The sequence below is a fragment of the Sinocyclocheilus rhinocerous genome, unplaced genomic scaffold (genome assembly GCF_001515625.1).
Source record: "Sinocyclocheilus rhinocerous isolate Xijiao unplaced genomic scaffold, SAMN03320098_v1.1 scaffold145, whole genome shotgun sequence".
In the NCBI taxonomy this organism is placed as follows: Eukaryota; Metazoa; Chordata; class Actinopteri; order Cypriniformes; family Cyprinidae; genus Sinocyclocheilus; species Sinocyclocheilus rhinocerous.
The window spans coordinates 162,399-187,421 of record NW_015647014.1 but is presented as its reverse complement, the minus strand read 5'-3'; the positions used below and the strand labels follow the sequence as shown (position 1 = coordinate 187,421).

Sequence of the window (25,023 nt, the reverse complement as noted above, 5' to 3'; positions counted from 1 at the left end):
CATTTTCTAGAGGGACATCTATCAGCGTTGCACTCGCGTCTCGCAGAGAGCGGCATGTTTAGAAAGCCATGTAAAATTAATGCAAGTTTAACTTTGCAAAAAACATATATCGAGACTTTATGGCTGGGTTTTTCCCAATCCCACTGCAACCCGTGTTTTTAAATGAAAAATGTACTCTGTGTGATTGGCTTTCCGCCCTTTGTATTAAACTATGCATGCATACATGATGCTGTTTTGTTTATAGTTGTTTAAGCTAATTAATTATATATGGTTTATAAACATTATTTTAAACATTATGCACTTTTTTTCTCAGATAGTCATGTTATCTTACTGAATAAACGTGCATTGGTAATATTTTGCTCAATGCGCCCTCTTGTGGCCTCAGAAGAGAAGCCAAAAGCTTTTCTTCACCCTAACTGAAATTATGCATTTTAAATTCGAATATAATTCGAATTTTGATAATATTTAAGTACAAAATTCGAATCTAGTTTTTCAGCCATTTTGACAGCCCTATCCCGCACACACGAGTCTCTACGCACTCACCCATCAAGTGTTGTCCCGCGCCGCACTGTGTTGTGTTAGGTCCTGCGGGAGTGTAGGTCTCTACTCGGAAGGTGGCTGTTATACTGTTATGATCGAGGCTAAAAAACTATAAAATATTATATATATATATATATATATATATATATATATATATATATACATGTGTCAAAAAGGGGAATAGTGTTTATAGTTTAGGGAAATGGGTGTGCTTTTTGATAAATGGCGTTATGGTTTTGAAATTTTAGTTCAAAAGCCTGGTGATAGTGTTTAAGCAATCGAGAAAAACTGTAATGTTATAAGCTGAGATTTACAAGAAATATTTTAACTGCTACTATGTAAAAGGAATACTGCTGCAAAAAGCACCTTATTTGTTTAAAATGTTTGCAAATCAAATGTTATTGCACTTTTGTTCATATAGCAGTACTTTTAAATGAAGAAAAAAAAGTGCATAATACACTAGTTTTGAATTCATTATTGATATTTTGTGCATAACAATGTGATTAATCGCAGAAAATCATGTGATTAGTCGCGATTAAAAATTGTAATCGTTGCCCAGCACTACTAAAATAACATTATTAGTAACGTTCAAATCATTTGAAATCAAAATAATGGTGGTAAATAGCCGTGGATCATAGCTCACTACAAACAAAGCACAATGAGCCCATGATGCTTCTGCACCGCATTCAAACCGCACGAACTGCACTGCAAACGGATCATCGCTTAACTTCGTTTACTCTTTGCTGATACACTGCACTCAACTGCCAGGCTCTAGAAATTTGAGAATCAGTGAAGACATCAGCGAGTTCGACTCTAGAGCTATTCAGAGTCGAGAAATCGACACTTTTGGAGTCGACTCCCCATCCCTAAGCCATACACAAAAGCACTGAATGCTAGCCATTAGAAACTGGCACAGTTAAAGTCACAAGTCAGAAAGAGCTTTACTACCAAGTATGTTTTCACACACAAGGACTTACAATTTACAACAAGGAATTACACTGTAGAGATGGAATATAACACTAACATAAGAAAAACTGAAAATGAAATAATGCAAATAATGCATAAACAACCCTCCATCTCAGAAAGAAATTGGAAAGCTAGAGGGAAACATTCAGAAAAACAAAATATGTAAAATGTGGGGGAATGCCAATGATGATCTTGCTAGTTGTACAGCCCTCCAGTCCAAGCTGGTTCACAGAAAACATCTGGAGTACCATTACATTCATCATGTTTTTTGTATGTTGTACATTGAATTTATTGAAGTGTCATTGAATACCATGGTACATAAATAGGCCAATCATTCAGTACCATCGTATATATTTGTGAAAAGAAACTTAAAGGGGTCATCGGATGCCCATTTTCCACAAGTTGATATGATTCTTTAGGGTCTTAATGAAAAGTCTATAACATGCTTTGGTTAAAATTTCCCAATGGTAGTGTAAAAAACACCCTTTTTACCTTGTAAAAATCAGCTCTTTTCAGAGCAACCTGTTTTGTTGCATGTTCCTTTAAATGCTAATGAGCTCTGCTGACCCCGCCCCTCTCTTCTGTGGGGTGGCGAGCAGTTCTGTTTACTTTAGCCACAAAACTTGCTAACTAGCACATTATTAGGAAAGGCGATTTGCAAAGATTCATAAAAAAACCTTTATACTCACTTCTTTTTCTTTAGGTTGAGGCTGGATCATGAATGATTCGCGCGAACATAGACGCATTTAGGTAGATCAAAGGGTGCATTCCCTTCAAAATCAAAGGTAATATATTGCGTCTTCAGTGGCTCAGATGTCGGGAGTAAATGATGACTGCTATGTTCATTATTACATCCAACAACAAAACACCCCAATCTCTTAGGAGCCATTCTTGTCTACTCCTGCTCCAGCGTCGAAACAATGGCGTTCTGACTGTTCACAGCTCACTCAGGGTGGGTCTAAGGCAAGACGGCCGTGTCAATCAACAATCGTGGGAGGGGCCTTGGTCTGTGTGACGTCACACAGACAGGAAGCTGAGAATGGCTTGATTTGAAAAAGGAGTATTATTTTTAGGGATTAAATAAAAACCACTGAGTGGATTTTTATCATTATAGTGTGGATGTGTACACACACTGCCAACACACATTTCAGTTCAAACAACTTGTAAAAGTTAATTTTACATCCGATGGCCCCTTTAAAATATTGCAGCAACATATCGTCTAGGAACGAGTTTCAAAAAGTTTTTTTTTTTTTTACATAATGTCAAATATTTAACAAAAGGTTTGCTTAACAGCAGTGGCTCTAGAGGGAGAGTTGTTCAGAATACAGAAATCTAACATATGCTGGGGTGCACATAAGGGCTGCCCAATTTATTTATTTATTATTTCTATTTATTTATTTATTTGCTGTGACCTCAGACTGAGCTCATTCATATGTGTTTCGGGTTTGGTGAAAATACCTCATTCCATTCAAGAGTTATAGACATTTTAGTAAAAGTGGCCCTGCCCACTTTGAACGTTTTGGCATCCTGTTGCGACCAACAATGGAACTTCGTTTTGATAACTTTTGCTGTTCAGACTCCAGAGAATTTTCCTGCACTGGTACCATGTAACTTGTAGTGTAAAACTATATTTCTATAAAGCAGGGACCAAATGTAAATTTTTTGGCCACTTTTGGGTTTTCTCATAATAAAAATATTTACAAATACAATAGGGTTTCTGGGCTTCACGCTTGATAATAATAATAATAATAATAATAATAATAATAATAATAATAATAATAATAATCTTTACAAATACAATAGGGTTTCAGCAATTCACGCTTGAACCCCTTATTAGTGGTATCAAGTGAATAAGTCATTTAGTCATAGTTTATTATTTGAGAGTAACTACTCCACACTTGCTCTCCTCATTAACAAGCGCACACACACACACACACACACACCAGTCAAAGCTTTCCCTGTGGTACTTATAATTACAAAGTATAGTTGTATATTTTTGTATTCATAGCCAACATGAATTAGACCATGTAACTTGTAGTGTGAAATTATAGTTCTATAAAACAGGGACCAAATTTACATTTTTTGGCCAGTTTTGGTTTTCTCATCAGCCATCAAACTTAGTTTCGCATTATTTTTAGAGTAGTTGTATATTTCTATATCTCTATGACAATGACAATATTTCTGTTTTTTTCCTCCTCATATTAGTGACGGAAAAGTCATTGTCACCTGCAGCAGTTTTTTTCCCCAAAATATTCCAATCTCCAGCTTTCAGAAAAATAATACAATTATGTCTCAAATTCTGTAAGGTCCATTTTTTCCTTAATGTGTATTTAGTCATAATGGAGACTACTTTGTCAAACTGCTAATTAATTAGAATATTATTTGACATCTTTCAGCAATTTCTGTTTGTCTTCTCTTACTGTTTGTCTAATTTTGTCTTCTTTTGTGCTTACATGCATCAATAGAAGTGTGTTTTGGTTTATCTGTGGTAGCATTTCTAATGTTATTGTTAATTAATTTTTCTAATGTTTTGTGTATGTATTGTCAATAATCCATACAGGTGTATCGGCAGGACTGTGATACATTTGGCATGGTTGTGAAGATGTTGGTGGCCAAGGATCCATCCTTGGAGAAGCCAATTCAGCGGTCTCTGCATGAAAACCTGAGGGACATTGGCATGCGTTGCATCAAGGCCATGGAGCAGTTCATCCATGAGTATGATTCCAGAGAGCTAGACACTCCATCCACCTCCCAACTGCATTCAATCAAGTGACGACTGCAAACACATGGCAAAATCCAGCTACTTATTCGCTTCTCATGCACGCTATCCATTCAACTTTAAAATTTGCCCCTCTTTATCACACCTTTAGCTATATCAGTGTTTCTTCAAACAATTTTCATATGGATAGTCAATCAAATTACTTTTATTAGACCTTTGTATTCCTTTTTTTTGGTAAACAGAGGATGTTCCACGTATCTGTAATCCCACAAAACCACTGAGAAAAGTCAACAAAAATACATGAATATGAATAGTATGAATATAATAGACATGTCTGCATTTTACATTATCTGCCTTATATTGCTTGCAAAACATAACTACAACATCTGTTCCTTGTTGAGCAACAAGCTTAAAATATTGGTGGTCATCAGAGTAAAAAATACAGAATTTGTTGTATATAAACTTAAAACACACATCATGTGAATTGTTAGTTGCACTTGTGATAAAATAAAGTGTTACCATAGTACATACAGTATATCTGTCTACATGTTTTACAAATAAAACTGTCTTCCACTAACTTGCAGAATTGTAATACATTACATGTAAGATTACAATTAAGAAGACATAGAAGATTGTGTGTAAATTCACAGGAAAGGGTTATCCAAAACTGGAGCAATGTTAAAAGAAACACAACCTTAGGGAAAAGTTCAGATGTAAAAAGTTTCACCCTATTTCTGACAATTTGTCCAGAAAATAAAATATAAAATATGCTTTTTAATGGATCACTTTGATTGTAATAATCTGAAACTTCATTAAAGGCATTGTTTGTTTGTTAATAGTTATTTAATTCACATACACGACATGGACTGGGGATACACATGCAGTCACCGTAAAATTCTACACTCTACAATATGATACAAATAACGCATCTGAGAATACAAAATATAGAAATATTTAAGACAATATTTACAGAACTTTTACAATACTACATTGTTTTTATATATAGTTTTTTATCTTTAGGAAAACATTTAATTTTAAGATATTATTTGTAAATGGTATTTAAATGACTTTGGAAAAGACAAAATATTGCATTTAAAATAATAACCAACCTTGCTCAGCAAAATGCTAAACATTTTTTAAAAGTTTACATTTAAAACAACATTAATAAAACAAGTTGAAAACCATGAAGAGAGCATACTAGGAAACTATTTAGAACAATTAACGGTTAGCAGCGTGGGGATTATAGTAAACTGTATTGCCACAAAATTATACCAAAACTTAAGGGGAAAAAAAAGAAAGGAGAGAATGTAACCTTGACTAGAATCAGAATCGCAACCAAAAAATCTGAAAACAGGTAAGACAAAGGTTGTAATTAGATTGTGTAATTACAATGGTTGTAATTGTTAGATTGAATCCAAAATTATTTTCAAGAGTAACGCAATTGAACAACGATTTAAGACATTTCAGTGTAAATTAAAAATCCATATATGCTAATTCTGAACGTTAAGAGCCCAGAGTCTTCACTTCTTCTGAAATGACGTTATATCGCAGATTGTTATTGCACAAATATCTACAAAACTAAATTCATATTTTATCAACAGATAAAGTTCAATGTGCTGTTCAAATAAACAGAGGTTAATACTTTTGATCATTGTGCAATCTCCAGTCACAGTAAACACATGAGTTCAGATCAGAACATAATATGGTGATTATCTCTAAGGACACCCAACTTAATATATTGTATTTATCATCTGAATCTAACCGTGTCATCATGTTAATTATTGTGCCTTTATCCCCAACAGCAGGGACAGCAGCACTTTTTAACCAACAAACCATACTTTTACATATCCTTCCATTACTGTAAAAATGGCTGCTTTAATTATCTTAAACAGAACTGAAAAACCTTAACAGAACCTTTGTCTCAAAATGTAGTCAATTTTATTTATCATTTGACACATAAATCTACAACAGTAAATAAATAACCACGTTTGACTATGCACATGAAAATTCTGGGCTACTTTGATCTAATATTCATTTATTTGTTTGTTTGTTTGTTAAGGAAACCTATGACGTCATTACCGGTGCGACCACAGTATAAAAGGGCACCGGGGGAGCACATCATCCGCTTCTTCATTTGAAGCTTACGTCCGAAGCATGTCGAGGAGTCTAGAGGACGCAGTGTCTCGTTCCCTTCTCAGGGAACCATGGTTACATACGTAACCTGAGTCGCTCCCTTCCGAGGGAACTTCGAACTGCATCCTCTAGTGGTCGCTTTTGGGAATGGTATACCCACGCTGACATGCTGAGGGGAGTGCATGCCAATACTAAGGAGAGCACTAAGTACCAACTCAACCAAGTTAAGGGAATTGCCCCTAGGATGCTTTGACGGCTGTCAGTGACATCATCCTCTACAGCCAAAAGCCTGAGATATGCGCCAAAGAACTTACCTGTGAGGGGCCTTATCTGAGAACTTTCCTGAGAGGAAGCCTGATCCCAGGGCAAAGCTCAAGGCTTGGAATCAGAATAAAAGGATTCCTTAAGGGTATGCGGCCGAGTTTCAGGGCTGACCTAAACCCATATCTTGGCCTATTACACAGGGGGCTACCCTCTGCTCTTAAAATGAGCTACCCGAGGATCCCATGATACTTCAGGAACTAAGTAGCAAACACCCTGCTTAAGAATTTATCAAAAAGATATACACACGGAGAGTGGGGCCCACGGTAAGAACCGGGGCCTGAGCCAACTCAGAGAAAGGGGACGAGGCTAGCATCGCGTCACCTTTACGATAAAGGATTTTAGAAAGGTGCGCAAAGGCTTAACATACACACCTATCATGAATATGGATTTTAAAGAAGTGCACAGAGAACTAGCGTGTGCACTTACCATAAATATGGATTTAAAAAAATACCATTACTAAAAAGGTGACAAAAACCATGGCGGGCCAGTACTTTATGTGACTGAGACTGCTCAGGAGTAGCAGGCTACTCAGCTTAGCACCTATGGATCTGAAGGTGGCGTGTCTCATAGAAGAACCCTCTAGCTGAGGGGAGCCTCGCCAACCTGACTAAAGCAGTCACAAGAGCAGAACTCTAGATAATCATGACCACTTCTATTTCTCGAGGCAACCATGAGAGGAACCTAATAGGTGGCAGAAATGGCCTAACAACCTAATAAGGCTAAATTACAGGGCCTCGATACTCAGAAGAGAGGGCATGACAGATGCTCAGGTGGGAGCGGCATGCTCATAGAAACCCTCAAGAACAAGGGGAGCACTACCAAGCTTAACCATACAGGTATCGTCAGAGTTACGTCAGTAGAGTGGGGCCCAGGTAAGGAATCCGGAGCCTGAGCCAACTCAGAGAAAGGGGGCGAGGCTAGCATCGCTTAACGTAAAGGATTTCAGAAAGGTGTGCAAAGGCTTAGCGTGCACACATACCATAAATATGGATTGTAAAGAAGTGCACAGAGAACTAGCATGTGCACTCACCATAAAAATGGATTTTAGACTAAGCTCTAAAAACGGAGGACTCACAATCAGGGAGGGGAGCTCTGTTAAGCTCGACCATAAGAGCAGCCTGTCAGGGAGGCAGAAGATAACCTAGCTTCCTGACGTGGTTGCCGTACAGAGCTCCAGAGAGCGGAGAACCCGATTCCAAGAAGTGGGAGAGATACTCAGACACTAAGTTGGGAGGGGCGTGCTCATAGGTGACCCTCAGGAAAAGAGGGGAGCACTGCTAGGCTCAACCATAAGAGCAGCCAAACAGGAAGACAGAAGGAGCCTAACAACCTGACATGGCTGCTCAGTGGAGCTCTGAGGAGCGGAGGACTCAACGAGGGGAGAACTCAGGTGCTCAGCTGGGAGCGGCGTGCTCATAGGTGACCCTCAAGAATGAGGGGAGCACTGCTAGGCTCACCTTCAAGAGCAGTCAAACAGGGAGGCAGAAAGGGCCTAACAACCTGACAGCTGCTCAATGGAGAGATCCAAAGAGCAGAGGACTCGACTCACAAAACAGGAGGAGAACTCAGATGCTCAATTGGGAGCTCATAGATGACCCTTGAGGACAAGAGGAGCACTGCTGGGCTCTAACAACCTGAGGAGGCCACAAAATGGAGCTCCAGGGAGCAGAGGACCCAGTGAGAGGGGACCTCCAATGCTCAAATGGGAGCAGCGTGCTCACAGGTGACCCTCAGGTCAAGGAGAGCACAGCTAGGCTCAACCAAGAAAGGGGCAGCATACCAGGGAGGCAGCAAGTGGCCAAACTACCTGGTGTTGATACCACAGAGCGGAAGCCCAACTCAGACATTAAATTTGGTATTGGCGTGCTCAAAGGTGACCCTCTTGGGTAAGGGGAGCACTGCTAAGCTCAGCCAACAAGGAGAGCAGCCTAACAGGGAGGCAGAAAAAGGCCTAACAACCTGAGGCTTCTGCTGCTCAATGGAGTTCCAAAGAGCGGAGGACTTGATGAGAGGAGGCCTCAGATGCTCAATTGGGAGCGGTATGCTCAAAGGTAACCCTCTGATGTGAGGGGAGCACTGCTAGGCTCAACCAAATAAGGACAATAAATCAGGGAGGTAGCAAGTGGCCAAACTACCTGATATTGCTGCCATGGAGCTCCAAGAGCGGAGGGTTCAACCCCTAGCAAGGGGAGAGAGGAACCCAACTTGACCGAAGCGATCAATAGCCCAGAAGCAGAGAACCTATCTCTGAAGTAGAGAGGAGGACTCACATATTCTGCCCAGGACCGGTGAGCTCATAAAAGACCCTCCCACAGTGAGGGGAGCACAGCCATGTCTGGAAAGCAGATTGACCGCAGTGGAACATCAGAAATGGGATCCAGCTAGAAGGGGATCACACATCTCTACAGGGAACAACAGGGTCCCAGCATAGAGGCAACTGACCAGGGAGGCGACAGAGATGGGCCTAACAACTCAGTAATGTTGCATATGGAGTTCTCGGGAGCAGCGCTCTCAGTTTTCAGGCTGAGGCGGGACCTAGAGCATAACGGTGCTAGATTAGAAGGTGGGAATCCAGCAGGGCCTAATTAAAGACAGTCAACTGATGCAGCTGGACGCAATCTCGTGCTCTCTATGGCGATAGAGAGCATGGGTCCCATTTAACCAGACTGATAGAATCTGAAGCAACAGCAGGACCCGATAACAATTCATGCATGCAGAGCTACTGCTCCTCAGAGCCGAAGCTTTCAGGAAGGGTTTCCGCAGAAACACATCTCACGCGTACCTCAGGGAATGCAGTGTGCTCAAGCCCACTCCACGGAGGGGCGATTACTGGTTTGACCATAAGGGCAGTGTGACAGGGCGGTCCCGTGGGCCTGACCATCTATCGAGCTGCAGAGTGGAATTAAGGAGTGTTGAACTCCTCAGCGAGAGGAACAGTGCATGATGGTTGAGGAATGACTCACATCTCAGGAGACCCCTCAGGGTGAGAGATGAGTAGCACGTCCTGGCCAGGGCAGCTTCTCGAAGCAAACACCCAGCCAGGAGATCAGGGAGCACATAACGAAGCATTATACTCCGAAAAATGCTCAACCTGAATGGAGGACCCGCGGTTCCTGAGGTTGCAGTGTTATACTGGGGACCTGATGCTAGGAAGCTCTCGCAGAAGCCCAGGCAAGGAGGAAGATGAGCTCCCGGAGTGCACTATAATGTGGTTATCTGACAAGGACATGATAAAAATCATCTGTCCAACAACTGCAGACCGTTATCCACATTATACAATTCCTATATAAACAGAAGGAAATTACTGATAAGGAAATATTTCCCGTCAGGTCCTTTCCATGTTCTGACCATCAACTGTGAACTGCAAGCAATGGGCAGTCAATTCTCACCGCAATGCGCAGCATGCATTTAGCTCCCATGGGAGCCATTACCTTGAAAATCAAGCGAGAACGGAAACCGCTGCCACGAATGCGTCATTATTCCCGCGAGAGACGAACGTACTCATGCAAACGCTATCTACAAACTCGGGTAAATGGTGAAGTACTACTATTCCTAGGATGGCAGAGCGCATCCAAGTCTCTAGAGAGCTGAATGTGCTTGCTTTTCACCACGCACACAACACGCGAGCTGTGTGAAACTGCGGATATCAGAACAAAGCCTCTGGCGAAGGAAACATGCATGCCCAGTCGTGCTTAGCTTAATGCTAACATAAACAAACAGTCAGTGAAGACAAAGAAGAGGATGACGTGTTCTCCCGGTGCCCTTTTATACTGTGGTCACGCCGGTAATGACGTCATAGGCTGTAGCCAGCCAATGTTATTGTTATTGTTTAGATGTATGCTTCAGAACTCTCGCCGAAGGTGTTCCCCCTAAAGCGACCTCCAGATGACGCAATTCGAAGTTCCATCGGAAGGGAACTGATTTTTCCAATGAATCTAATTGCACGAACATGATTATAAAATAACCTGTGAACATAAGAACTTTTTCAATTTTAAACCTATGGGTTGTATCTATCTGCATGTATGTTTGTACTCACTGTACTAACTTCTGTTGTATACTGTATACCCACTCTCACATACACACACTCAGATACTCACATTACCATTTGCTTATGATATGATGCAGTTCTTGCTCTTCCGTCGTTTGCGTGTATGTAGTTGAGTGTGACCACCCATCACTGTAGGACTGTAACGATGTCGTAATTCCTCGTTGTCAAAGTATCGCAGCTGCACTGGCCGTGGAATGACTTCACCCAGAAGGTAACCATCATCCTCTGACACCTCTGATGAAGAGGAACAGGTTGAGCAAAACTGATCTTCATCCTCAACTGTTTCTCCATACCTACCCATATACTGTCCAATCTGTGGACCTCCAGGATCCTGCAAGTTGAGGTCAGAGGTGGTTCGAGGACAAGGCCCAAAGAATTGTTGTCGATACCCATAATTTGCTTCAAAGAGATTGTGTGACACTCTTGATGAGGATGGTCGCTCAAAGTCATTGTGAAATCTATGAATGGAGTCCCCAGGGAAACTCTGATTGTCTGTGGCTAAATGCAGGGCATTGTCTGACCGAGAGCGGCGGGAGCGGTAGTGATATTTGTGACCTTTGTGGCCTTTGCGGTGGTGACGTTGACGTTGGCGCTGCTGTCTGGGTGAGTCTTGTGTCTGAGTGCGTCTTGGCCGTGGTGTCATTGCTTGGGCATTACCTTCCTGCATACAGGACATGCTTCCTGCAAGACCAATGCGGCCTTTGACTGGATCCTCAAAACTTAAACCTCTAGGTGAATCCCAGTATAGTGGAGGAGGGTACCTTACTCTGACAGGCATGCCAATTTCAGCAAGAGGTCTTGGGACAGAGCTCAGGGATTCAGTGCTGCGGAACTGCATTGATGAGTTTAATGTACCCATGGTGCCTTTATCAGACACATTTACCCCAGAGTCTTTACTCAGGTCAGGCATAGAAAATCGAGAGAAGTGCTCCTGACGCCTGTTGGTCCCATCTAAAGAGTTTCCTGCTGAAAACAAACAATGGACAGAGATCAGAAGTAGTTATACTACATGAAATGTGTGACAGTTTGAATAAACCAATTAATGTCTTGTTTTGAACATACTTCTGTCAGGTAGTGATATGACGTATCATGATATATGTACCAGTCTAACTGAATTTATGCATACCTGTAGTGTAGGAAAGGGCCAGTGAATCAGTAGAACCTCTTGGTGTTTGTTCTAGTGGCGTAAGTTCACTAAAGCTTGGCCCAAATTGGTGCCTGCTCCTCAGCAATGGAGGACGCATCTCTCGGGGAAAGCCTTGCATGCTTATACTGCGTTTGTCCAAAAATCCAGAATTACGGCTTGGTACTTCATTGAAGCTCATTTGTGTTTTGAGCTTAGGAGCATGAAATTCAGGTTCCTGGCCATGGTGCATCCAGTTATCATTGAAAGAGTGGCCCCTCAGAGTAGCCATGACTGGAGGCTTTTTGGAATTACCCCCAGGTTGTTCTTTGGACCAAGATTCTGGACTGCTCACTATCTTAGGTGGCTGATTGGGAGAAGGAGGGTAAGCACTACGCATGCTACATTGGCTTCGTAGCTGATGGGGATTTGAAGATGTGGAGGAATCTCTTTGTTGAGACTCGTAGGAATAAGGCTCATCCCTGTTTACCCAAACTGATTGCTCACGGTTCAGATTTGGAGACCGATTTGGGATTCTACTTGGGGTTCTCGTCGGTGTGCGGTGGGGTGTACGGCTGGGAGCTGGGCTGGAGATGCTCAGCAAATCCATTTGAACAGCTAGAGGCTCTGCATCACCAACCAATGGTGTAGGGCCAGATGATGTTTGTCGTACACCTTCACCTTTGCCTTTTATCCCATCCTTGCCAATCTGAGTACTGTGGCATGACTGACGGGAACGGGCACTCTGGAAAGCAGAGTCTGAAGAGTCTGACAACTCAGGTTCATCACCTTGGCTGCAGAGACGGGAACAGTAGATCAAACCTTGTTTCGGCAGGAAGGGACAACCCAGCAAAGAATGATTGCAACGAGCACAGCTGAAGCACTCTTCAGTGGCATGCCAGTGTTGACCTTCATATGCCATCTGACCTTGGTCTATACCTAAAACACATTACATAAAAATGACATTAGACATCACATAAAATTCTTCTTGGCTGATGATGACTTTAAATGTAGTGTGAGAAGAAAAAACAGTACTGGGATGAATCTCAATTCACATTTTAACATTCATTCACATTTTTTTTCACAAAGATTAGTTTTTGCAGTGTAGTGTTACTTTCAAAGAGACATATTTGTATCTTAACTACACATGAATGTGTCTTTAAGGGTACTTTCTCAGTGACAAGCTGTTGTACCTCTAAAAAAAAAATGCTCACACAGTGTTGCAAAGCTTTGTGTGACAATGCATAAAAATGAGTTCAATAAGTTTATTTTGTACACATCCTTTATTTTTGTAAGTAGAGTAATGCTCAAAGGGACCATCTGGAGAATTAAGAAACCCTACTTATATAAGACACCAGTGGTAGTGAACTGCAGTCAGCTACTTACTGCTCATGCTCATGCTGGTGCTCGTGCACACACTCCATAGTGATGTGAGTGAGCGTCAGCAAAGCTGTGTATATATTGTACAAGAGACTTAACATGATAAGGTAAGAGTAACAATAGGTATCCTAAGGTAATTAAATTAAATAAAGACAGATAAGGTAATTAAAATTGTATTGTTACGATAGTTTGACTATAAACTATCTAGATCTGGCTACTCAAGACTATAATTTGAAATAATTCCATCTCTTTGCATGACACTGTATATTGAGTGCATTTATGTGATAGCTTATGCCAACGTTGGCTAGCTAACCAGTCTTATTAAATTTGGTGGATGATAAGAGTAATTATTAGCAAAGTAGACAGCACAAATAAAATAAATACACATACTAATAAAATATGCTGACATACTTATGTATTAACATGATCCCAGTACAACTTCATAAAATCAATGCACTAGAATATAAATTTTATAATCAAGTATCATTACAGTACATACCCTAGTATTCCCTGAAAGTTATTCATATTCTCACTTGGCCAGATGGGATTTACTGTATAAAACATTGCAGGTTAGGCATGTAACCATGGTTCTCTTTCAAATGGGAACTCAAGCTGCATCCTCTTGAGGGTGCTATGGAGAATGGGATACCCACACCGCCAAAATGAAGGTACGAGTGCCTTAATGGCTCAACTAAGTCAAAGACTCAAAGGATTCCTCATTCCTGAGGTGCACACCAGCAACGTTTCAAAGACCGAAGCTTCTTAAAGAACAGAGGACTCAAAGAGTGACATATATAATATGAATATGTGTACCATTTCACCCCTAATATATATAAATATAGGCTATTCATTTACACATTGGCTATATATATATTAGGGTATAACGGTACACATATTCGTACCGAAAATTTTCGGTACGGGTCTTTCGGTTCAGTACACATGTGTAATGAACAAATACAGCATTGTTTTAACCACTGCACTAGTGCAAATTCCTTGGAAACTTCCAGTTTTATATATTGGTACTTTTGATATGAAACGTCTCGAGGTTACGTATGTAACCATGGTTCCCCGAAGGGAACACCCTGGTGACACCACGTTCTGAAGCATGTGTGAAATCAGTCCAATAGAGAAGCGAGACGTCACGAGCGGGGTGACGTGAGCAACTAGCAAGCATAAAGGCGCATCCGGCATGCACACATGTTAGCTTCTGCGGAAGCGAGGGTAGTAAGCATCTTGAACCGAAATCATTTGATAGTGCGGTTCAATAGATGCAGATCTATGATCGGACGCAACCCCCCATCTTTCTTCGGAACTCAGAACTCTTTCTCTCGAGACTGGCCTCTGGTGTCACTAGAGGAGCCACTTCGGTGCCCTGAAGCAGATGACCGGCAGGGAACACATGCATACTCCGCTCCCAAACAGACAACACACAAATCGTGTGTAACCCCAACCGAGAGATAGCGTGGGCAGGGAGGGACACACGACTTGAAACGCCGCTGAAGAGCAGAAGCTAACATGTGAGCTTGCCGGATGTGCCTTTATGATTCCTGGTTGCTCACGTCACCCAGCTCGTGACATCTTGCTTCTCTATTGGACTGATTTCACACATGCTTTAGAACATAGTCTCGCCAGGGCGTTCCCAAAGTGTTTCGATGCAGCTCGAGTTCCTGAAGGGGAACAAAGTCTTGATCTAAATCTTTCGAATTGTCAATTTTTTTTTTTTCAGGTAAAAGAAACAACAGCCAGTGCTCCATACAGAGATCTGATCTCATCAGATCATATCAAAGGGCATCCGATGACCCCTTCAAATTTAAAATGGTCTCCGCTATCTGACACAAGCTCCTGTTTTAGAGTGATGCAGAAATGCATTTTAACATGCATACAACCACTTCTATATGAACCTTCAGGCCTTGGACAAACCCTGCATTTCTAAGGGGAGGGGTTCTGATCTCATCATCATCCAAATCTGATCTCATCATCATCATCATCCAGTCTGTCTGGAATGACATGAAGAAACAGAACAAACAGAGACAGACTAAATCCAGAAGAACTGTGGCAACTTCTCTAAGATGCTTCAAGAGACCTACCTGCAAAGCTACCAGAAAAACAAGTGCACCAAGGGCAAAAGCTGCTTTAAATGCAAAGTATGGTCACACCAAATGTTGATTTAATTTAGTTCATAGAAGTTAACTGATAAAGAAAATCTATTTATGACATTATTTTTGAAAGCATCCTCATTTTACAGCATTTTTACACAAGTGCCTAAAACTTTTAACAGTATTGTAGCTTTGCAGATAGGTTTCTTGAAGCATCTTGGAGATGTTTCCACAGTTCATCTGGATTTAGTATGTCCCGGTTTGTTCTGTTTCTTCATGTCATTCCAGACAGACTGGATGATGATGAGATCAGAACAGTGGTTCTCAACCTTTTTTAATCCAATACCCCCTCCTCTCCAAATCAATACTGCAAGCCCAAACTTTTCTATTCACTAAAACTTTTGTATTCAAGAAAAAAACATCGTCTTATATTCGGGTCAATACGGTACTTTTCAATTACATGTATTTTTTTTTAAACAAATCAAATTCAAGATAGATTTAAACATTCCATGTTCTTTTTTGCAAACATACTTCGCAAAAATGTCACTGCAGATATTCTATACAACTTAAAATTATGTAAAGCTCAATTATACAGTAATTTTAACATAAGCACAAGTCAACCTGCCATACCAAACAATACCACAGGGAGATACCAAAGGACTACATATAAATCTACTATACGGGTCCATTCAGAATCACTAAACACACCAAAATACAAATTAAAAATGAAACCATTCTGAACTCAGCGTTCTGAAGGCGGCTCGACGCCACAGTGAATAGTTCCTCTTTCAGAACAAGCTGTTTGGAGCGTCTGATTCCCATATGTACATAAACACCACTGATCCTCACAAACTTCTCCAAAACACACGAGCATCTGTTATAAAACCCTCGCTGTATTCAACTACGTGAATATACTGAGCTGTGTTCAAGCAGAAATATGATATATAGTGTTATAGTGATCAGTGCGCCAAGAGCACACATATACACGGTTCGTTTGCACATCAATTATTAAGGACACAATGCGTGCCTAATGCATGATCCTGTATGTCACTGTAATCATCTTTACCTTGATTACATTAATCGTCCATCAAAACGTTAGGCTACTAGTGTGACACTGGCTGGATTTTTTATCCAGCCAAGAGCTGTAGTTTGTGTATCATATGCTCATACAGTGGTTTTGAGCCGCCGTTCAGTCTGTATTTCACACAGCGCGATGAGAAACGGTTTGCTGCTCCGAAACACAGAATGTGTAGAGAGGTGGTGCTGTTATTTATTTATATATATTTTTTGATTTTTTTACATATTAGTCATAACATTAGTGAATATATTATATTTTAGTTTTAAGTTATCGACTTATCGAGCCATTGGGCACCACTGGTCTATAACATACTTTGGTTAAAATTTATCAATGGTAGTGTAAAACAACACCTTTTTTACCTTGTCAAAAACAGCTCCTTTCACAACGAACCGTTTTGTTGCATGTCTCTTTGCTCACCCCACCCCTCTCTTCTGTGGATGACGAGCCGTACTGTAAACTTTAGCTGCATTTAGCCACGGTACTTGCTAACTAGCACATTATTAGGAAAGGCAATTTGCAAGATTCATATAAAATACCTTAAAAACCTATTTCTGTAGGTGAAGCTGGATCACGAATGATGTAGTGCGAACATAGATGCATTTAGGAGGAAATCAGGGGGCGCATTCCCTTCAAAAACAAATGTAATTCACTGCGTCTTCAGTGGCTCAGATGTCGGGAGTAAATGACGACTGCTATGATCATTATTACATCCAACAACAGAACACCTCAATCACTTAGGAGACATTCTTGTCTACCCCTGCTCCAGTGTCGAAACAATGGCGAACTCTTTCCAGTTCACTAAGGGCGGGTCTAAGGTAAAACGCCAATTTCAATCAACTATTGTGGGAGGGGCCTGGGTACGTGGGATGTCACACAGAAAGTGGTTATTATTTTGGGAGATTAAAAAAAAAACACTGGGTGAATGTTTATCATTATAGGGTGAATGTGTACACACACTGCTAACACACATTTATGTTAAAACATGTAAAAGTGAATTTTGTATCCGATGACCCCTTTAAGAGCTCTCTTTACTTGGGGACTCTATGCTTTTAAGTGGCAGCTATTTGTGTCATGGTGAAGAGTACAATCTGGATCCAGTTAAGAGTGCAAATTGGATCCACTGCCCTGTTGGTTCAGTCCTGCCATTTTTAGCGGTGTTCTTCGGTGAGCGCTGCCCCAGCTACACATAAGTTTACACAGCACTGATTGCTGCTGCATCAGTTTATATTGTTCATTTGGGGAGGTTCACTAAACAGGGCTTTCGCACCGTGTAGTTCTAGGAACTTAGTTCTAGGAACTAGCCAGCAGGGTTGTTCCTAGAGAACCAATTTCTCCCTCAAGCCGTTTTCAAGTGGCCGATAGTGAAGTCTTTATTCGCAGCATCTTCAAACATCAACAACTGGTGAATGGAGAATGCCGTGATCAGAGCTCTTTTTGCTGTGTATCATGGGTTTCGTGATAATGGAGATGTTATGTAAACGCATAGTTTACGTGATTGAAAGACCATGACAATCTGACTAAATCTCCTATGACAACTTGTAGTGTTACATATCATCAAACCTGAGAAAACAACTACGCTGCAGACAGGTAAATGCCATTATCACTGTTTTCCATGTTTGTGGAGTAAAAATGTTTACATAGCTTTTTAAAAATCCCAGGTAGCTGGTGTTTTGTATGTGTTTGGCCAATCAGCGTACACTGCGTCACTGGTAGAACTGTTTTAAACCCTACTCTGAAGTAGGAGCTAAATTAGTTCCCCCAAACGAAATTTAGTCTAGAACGAAATCTAGAACTAAATATGTTCCTAGTTCCTGTGGTGCGAACTCACCAAAAAGCGGGAACTTACGTCAGTAGTTCTAGAAACTATGAAATGGTTAATCTGGTGCGAAAGCCCCGTATGGCTTTGGGGTATAGTGTTCCAGAAGTGTTTTTTTTTTTGCACAAATAATGCAATACCTCAGAGGGCGGTACTAGTGCCATCAGCCAATTCTATACAGGCTTCATACAATCTTTACACCTGGAGAGTGTTTACATAGCATTAACATCTGATGCAGCATGTCGTACCCTACTCAGGGAAACAGGGTTTCATACATAACCAAAATATTATGTTCTAGTACTCTTTGATTGTAGGAAATGTAACTGGATTAATTTGCCTTCAGAAATTCCTAAAGATAAACGGTCTGATAAAGGGAATCTTTTACAAACATTCTCAGATAGTATACAGGCTTGTGTTACTTCTGCCAACTTGAGTTGATGCATTCAATGTGGACAACCTCAAGCTATTGCAGCAAGATGTGATACAACAATGGACACAACTGGTATACACTCAAGCTGTATCTGAAATTGCCCCTGTACCCTTATATAGTGCACTATTTGAAGGGACAGTCATCTAGCATGCACTAGAGAACACCCATGCACTGTGAAAATGCAGTATTTCCAGAAAATTAAGTGCCTAAATCCACTCACACATTTTCATTCACTCCTTCAAGTGGACTTTATTAGAGGACTAATAGTAATTAGGGTATAGGGGGCTATATTGCACTACAGCTGTGGTGTAGTCCCAATTCAGAATATTTTACTTTAGCACTATCAGAATTTTGTACTAACATTTTTTTTTTTTTTTACATTTTTTGAACAAATATTATTGTTCCCAACTGCATATAGCACTTTTAAAACTTCTAATAATATAATAACACACCTATAATAATAATATAATAATAGAAAAGTTTTATAAAATACCACATGGATGCTCAATTCAAGACAGTCTAAAGTCGCTTTTCCACCGAAATTACAGAAATTTTTCCCCCAGACCTGTTGCTGTCTGCGTTTCCATCGCGGTCTAAAGTACTGAGAAGATTAGGCTAATAGTCTGGTGACGTAGGTCTGCGCGCATTTCTCAATACCAAGTATGCAAATAAATAGTCCGGTAATTCTGCAAATGGAACAGCTTGATTCTTGATAACGTCAGTCAGCTTGCCTTGGCTACTGCAATTTTCCTCACTGTATTTACAATAATACGAAATATGATATCAAACACCACTGCCTCTTTTCGTTTTCATTTAAACATATTAATTGCCACAGAAATGTAGATCAGGGAACGTACCTACATTACAATGAAACAAAATATTATATCAAACAGTATTGCCTCTTTCCATTTTCATTTTAACATATTAATAGATTAATAGAATAAAGACCAAATATTTCCTGTTAGATTTACCCAAAATGAATTCTATCTTATGTTTAACCACTACAGAGACATCAGAGCCAGCGGCAAATGTCAGAAGGACTAACCGAGTTGAGGCTGCTCTCGTTGGGACAGATGAGCACTGAGCGCCCACTGATCGCGTGGATCTCACGTCTCCAAAATCAGCGACGCACATTTTCAAATAGGCGCTGTCTTTATAAATAAACCGCAGATTTGAGTTTTAAACAACTACATTCTCACCTGAAATACTTTTAAAACTACATTTCATGACACAATAACAGTAATATATATTTTTTTAATTATGCGAATATATGCTGGTTGAAATACAATAGGTGTGTTCGACTTCATGCAGTGCTGCGCAGACCGATCGATGAGAGTAGCCGCTTGCAGTCTGGGGCGGAATTGAAAGCAAAGAAAGTCGGACACTTTCTGCTCCCAGTAGTGACACAGATGAAGTGAATAACATGGAATATTTGTCAAATACACAGACGTTTCAGAAACGTTTCATGAGCAACAGAAAGACTTTTTATATACTGCTTAATACAGCGCCATCTGTTCAAGAATAAAGTTCAACATAAACACATACTATTTAAATACCAATAGTGGGGTTATATATGCTTTTATCAGTGTTTTTTTGATAAACGTGACTCAATATAACATTGCGACTACAGTAAAAAAGCTTTTACTGTTCTAAAAACACAGATTTGTGAGCAGTATTGGATTTGAAGATGTTAGAAACACACGTCATTGTTGTCATGTGGTGAATTTGGCCAATCGTGAAACAGCTGTTTCATCATCAGCACTCCTGCAGTCGCTCTGAAAAAGCTGCACCAGCTGAGTCAGCCGGCTGCTCTCAAAACGCTATCGCGGTACTTTGATGCCACACGTGACAGTGACGTGGCGTCGGCGCCAGTTCAAGTCGGACAAAATTTCTAACCGGCATGCACTGCTTCAAGTCAGCCGCCGATCGGTCTGCGCAGCGCCGCATGAAGTCGAACACACCTACAGTTGCGTGAACTCAACCAATTAGCATGTTCAGCGCCCAAGTCCCACCCCCGAAAGTTCCGGACCTTTGAAAAAGTACTACCTCGCGAGCAGGGACTTTCTGAGGGGCAAATTTTTACCCGGAACTTTATTTAGATCCTGGTTCCTGTGGTGAAAACACAGAGTACTGGCCCAAAGTCCCTAGTTCCTGGAGAAAGTTCCTGCAGTGGAAACGGGACTTAAGGTGTGCTTTTTTTTTTTTTTGTAAATGCCCATCTAAACTAGTTTCATAAATAAAACAAAAATGCTCAATTGTTAATTAAACCTGTGGTCAATTATTGTTTTACATAAAATTGTTGTTCGTTTTTTTTCTTTCCCTAGCACTTTTCCAATACACCCAAGCAAGTGAGGTATTACATATGGACCAAAAATAGATACACCGTTTACAGTTAATATTTTTGCACTGCCTTTATGAACTAAACTCAATTTGATTAAATTTTAACAGGGTTTGTGTTGCATGTCATAGACAACAATGTTAGCATCTAAATTTGTTTTCATTACATTGTAATCTCACCAGAAGCGGTAGGTCATCTAGGCAGTTTTCACTGAATGTTTTATGAATAGTGCAAATTCAGACAAATTACTTATTTAGCATGCTTTTATTGCATTATTCATGAATTGCTTTTATTTTACTTTTACTATAGTAGGGAAGTAGACATATTCAGATTGCGGGTGACTCTCTAACACAAATGCAGTCCAACCATACTTGTAAGTGTAATCTGTAATTTAGGGCTAATTTAGTGTAATTTAGAGCTCTTTGAGTAAAAATTATCAAACAGCTTAAGTTTGTGAATAAAAGTCAAAAATAGCAGTCTAAGGAAACACAACAGCAGATTCATGTAATAGAGACTAGAAATGCAAATGGCTGTGCATTCATGTATGAGCATCCATTCATTTATAGATAGCCATAAAATATGTGGGTATGTGCGTAATCTACTGTGATCTTAGAAAACAACAAGACATGTATAATATATTTGTTCATTTTGCTGCATGCAGTGCTGATTTGCAGCACTTATTTGTGTGATAATTTTTATTATTCTACCTGAATAAAAGCAAAACCCAGAAGCAGTTGTAACTGTAATGAGGGAAGAAAGAAAACAAGATTCATGGAGGTCATTCTTTACCTATGTGTTCTCCACAAGAGTCACAGTATTCTGCATAAAGTGACTCAAAGCAGTTGCAGCAGTGAGGATGTCCCTCACGCATGATGTAGCGCTGACCTCCTAGTGGGGCCTCACACTCATAACAGCAGAAATGTCTCATGTGCCAGTGATGCCCCTCTGCTTCTGTGCACTCATCTGCAAAGATAATCTACAAAAAGAGATACAAATTAAGTAAGGAGTTGTATATTCTGAAGCACGGCTTCTGGGTACGAACTTGTCAAAGGTAACCTACTGGAAATGTGTAGGCATGCTAACGGGATCAAGGTTGATTTCAGCCAGTGAACAGATGCTTGTACTTTACACTGTTGGCTTACCTCATCACATGCTGAGCAACGTGGCTTGAGTAGTTCAGCATGGTGGCGGCCACAGTAGATCTTGCCATCAAGGTAGAAGTAGATGAGATCTACCAATAACTCAGAACACACACAGCACACGAAACAGCGAGGGTGCCAACACAGGCCATGGCCAACCCGTGAGGCAAACACTGCAATGTCACCACCGTTGATCTGGTCTCCACACTGTGTGAGAAGGACATGATGTAATTTGGCAGCCTCTCTGCGTAACATGCAATGTTTAATCATTACTGAAAAATATACTGAAACATTTTTACTACATCTAGGGTTTGCATGGCTATTAATTTTTACTAATCCTGTTCACTAGTCCAGAAAAGTAAGTCACTGGTCGATCAGTCAATGTTTAACTTTACTGGTGGTGGCCACATAGTGACTATCAGTGACATGACGAGGGTTAGAAACGGAAGCTTGCATCTCCACTAAAAGATGAATACTGTTTTCATTGTCATAAATGTGTGCCAGGTTAGGGTAAGGTATATGTGGTGTTATTTAGTACTCGTATATGTACCTGTTCACATATAGCTCCAGTTACAGTGAGGGGTAGAGGTCGGACAGTGCCTCTGCCTAGATTGTCTCGCTTTCGCTGGTTACTGAAGATCTTTAATTCCCGCTTTTCTTCTTCATCCAGTGAGGTACAGTAACGAACCTGACATCAGTACACATCATTAGTAAGTAAGCTTCATCAAGGATCAACTACTGTAAATTTTTACTTGATGAGATTCATTCAGTGGTGTTATAAAATGCTGATGAACAAACACCTGTGACTAATAAGTCAAAAATTATTAAATCCCCATGAGAAATATTCAAAACTAATGTAATACAGAAATTGCAAAGTTATGACATGACCATTGGACAGCAAAGTGCTCATTGGGTCGGCGGGGTTAGATAAAAAACAGGTGGAGAAGAAAAGACACATGTTAACTGCAAAAGTATTAAGAATTAAGGTGAAGAATTAGGTGTAAAACCATCAAGAAACCATCATTTTCAATGGACAGTAACACACAAAATTATGTAAGTCTTAAATTAGCTAGAAAGACCTAAATGACCATAAAGAGTTGGGAGAAAATTGGATGTGTGTCAGATCCATGTCATGTTTTAAAGAGACAGCACTGCTTTTAAAGTAAAACCTGCTGCAGTCTGTGTAATTGATGTAAATCAAAGAACAAAAGAAAAAGAGGAATAAATTAGTATAGTAGCTTAAATAAAGATTCAATTAAATATTGAATTTATATTTTATGCATATACTATTTATAGGTGTATGTGAGGATTACGTTCACTTAAATTAAAAGTTGTTATATTTTTCTAAGCCTATTAAATGTTAGAATAATGTCCTTCAATTATACTATAATGTTGAATGGCTATAAAATAATGGCCAAAAACCGAGGGAAAAAATGCATTTAATAGAGACATCAGTAGCAGTCATATTGGTATATTTTTACTTAGTAGTCTATTATTATTGTAGGCCAGTATCTATATACTGTATCTACTATATATACACATTTTTTTGGATGCGATTAATTGCAATTAATCGTTTGACAGCACTAATTAAAATGTGATTCTTTTTTCGAGGGAACACGAACCGTGTCCTCTAGTGGTCGCTATGGGGAACTAAACAGGGCAATAACATTGGCCGGGCGACAGCCTGTGGCATCACTACTGTTGCAACCACTGTATGAAAGAGCACCAGGAGAATATGCCATCCTCTTCTTCATCTTCACTGCCATTTGTCTATGTTAGCAGCTAAGCACGACTAGGAGTGCATGTTCTCTCGTCAGAGGCTTTGCTCTGATACCCGCGGTTCCAGAGTTTTGCAGCAAGGGAGGAAAATGGCCGGTCACCCATAGAGCGTAGACGAGTTGAGGGAGCAGTCAAAAGGCCAGAATCAGAGGAACAGAGAACACGCCTAGCAGAGTAAACAGTCAGAATTTCTGATAGATAATAAGATGCCAAACCATACAAGGCCTTATACGTAAGCATGATAATTTTAAAGTCAATACGAAACCTAACAGGGAGCCAGTGTAGGGATTCCAAAATTGGAGTGATGTGCTCCCTAGTTCTGGTCCCTGTCAGGATTCTAGCAGCTGAGTTTTGGACATACTGCAGTTTATTTAGGGTAGTTTTTGAGACACTTGCAAGCAAAGCATTGCAGTAATCGATGCAGGAAAAAACAAATGTATTGATCAGTTTTTCAGCCACAGTAAAGGACAGCGTGGGGCGTATTTGTGCAATATTTCTGAGATGAAAAAATGATGCTTTAACAGTGTTCTGAACATGGGGGTCAAATGTTAAATGAGCGTCAAATATCACCCCTAGAAAAGTAAAGTTTGTCGAAATAAACCTTGAATGTTGCCTTCAAAAGCCTTGTTTGAAAGTTTTGGGGAAAAAATTGATAGAACAATAAATTGAACAACAGAACAATTGATACAACTTTAGTTAGATAGGACGCTAGGAAGCTAGCTAGCTAGACAGACAGACAGATAGATGTAGGATGTACTCATCAAATATACAATGACAAATATACTCACTAGTATATTCAGCCTGCTTTCCTAGAACAGAAATACTGTGTACGTTTTAAATGTTTATACTGATATGAAAAGTACACTAGTACATGGATGACCAAAAGTACACTAGTACATGGATGATCAAAGCTAGACTAAAAGTGGAATAAAAGGCTGAAAAGTGATGTTTATCTGAAGCTAAAAGTAGTCACATATGTGATCTATTTAAACATACAATCACAACAGTAGGGCTGCACGAAATGCGATTGTCATGCTCATTTTGTTTAAAAAGCTGGTTCTGTAATCAGCAGGAAATCATCATCACGTGCTTTCAGATGGAGCAGAATTTACTA

The 25,023-nt window shown here is 40.1% G+C and overlaps 2 protein-coding genes across 2 annotated transcripts in view; one reads left to right on the top strand and one right to left on the bottom strand.

The window, feature by feature from the left end:
• The window catches only part of LOC107708259 (periphilin-1-like), a 79,364-nt gene extending 74,663 nt beyond the window's left edge, over positions 1 to 4,701 (top strand). Inside the window, exon 4 of the mRNA XM_016512447.1 lies at positions 4,067 to 4,701. Within this exon, the coding sequence (XP_016367933.1) occupies positions 4,067 to 4,279 (213 nt within the window). The 3' untranslated portion in view covers positions 4,280 to 4,701. The remainder of the gene's footprint in view (positions 1 to 4,066) is intronic.
• A 5,847-nt stretch (positions 4,702 to 10,548) lies between these two features.
• Positions 10,549 to 25,023, bottom strand: part of LOC107708258 (prickle-like protein 2) — a 28,421-nt gene continuing 13,946 nt past the window's right edge. Inside the window, exons 3-7 of the mRNA XM_016512446.1 lie at positions 22,681 to 22,818; positions 22,134 to 22,337; positions 21,781 to 21,967; positions 11,857 to 12,792; positions 10,549 to 11,693 (exon numbers count right to left, since the gene is read on the bottom strand). Coding sequence (XP_016367932.1) covers positions 10,792 to 11,693; positions 11,857 to 12,792; positions 21,781 to 21,967; positions 22,134 to 22,337; positions 22,681 to 22,818 — 2,367 coding nt within the window. The 3' untranslated portion in view covers positions 10,549 to 10,791. The remainder of the gene's footprint in view (positions 11,694 to 11,856; positions 12,793 to 21,780; positions 21,968 to 22,133; positions 22,338 to 22,680; positions 22,819 to 25,023) is intronic.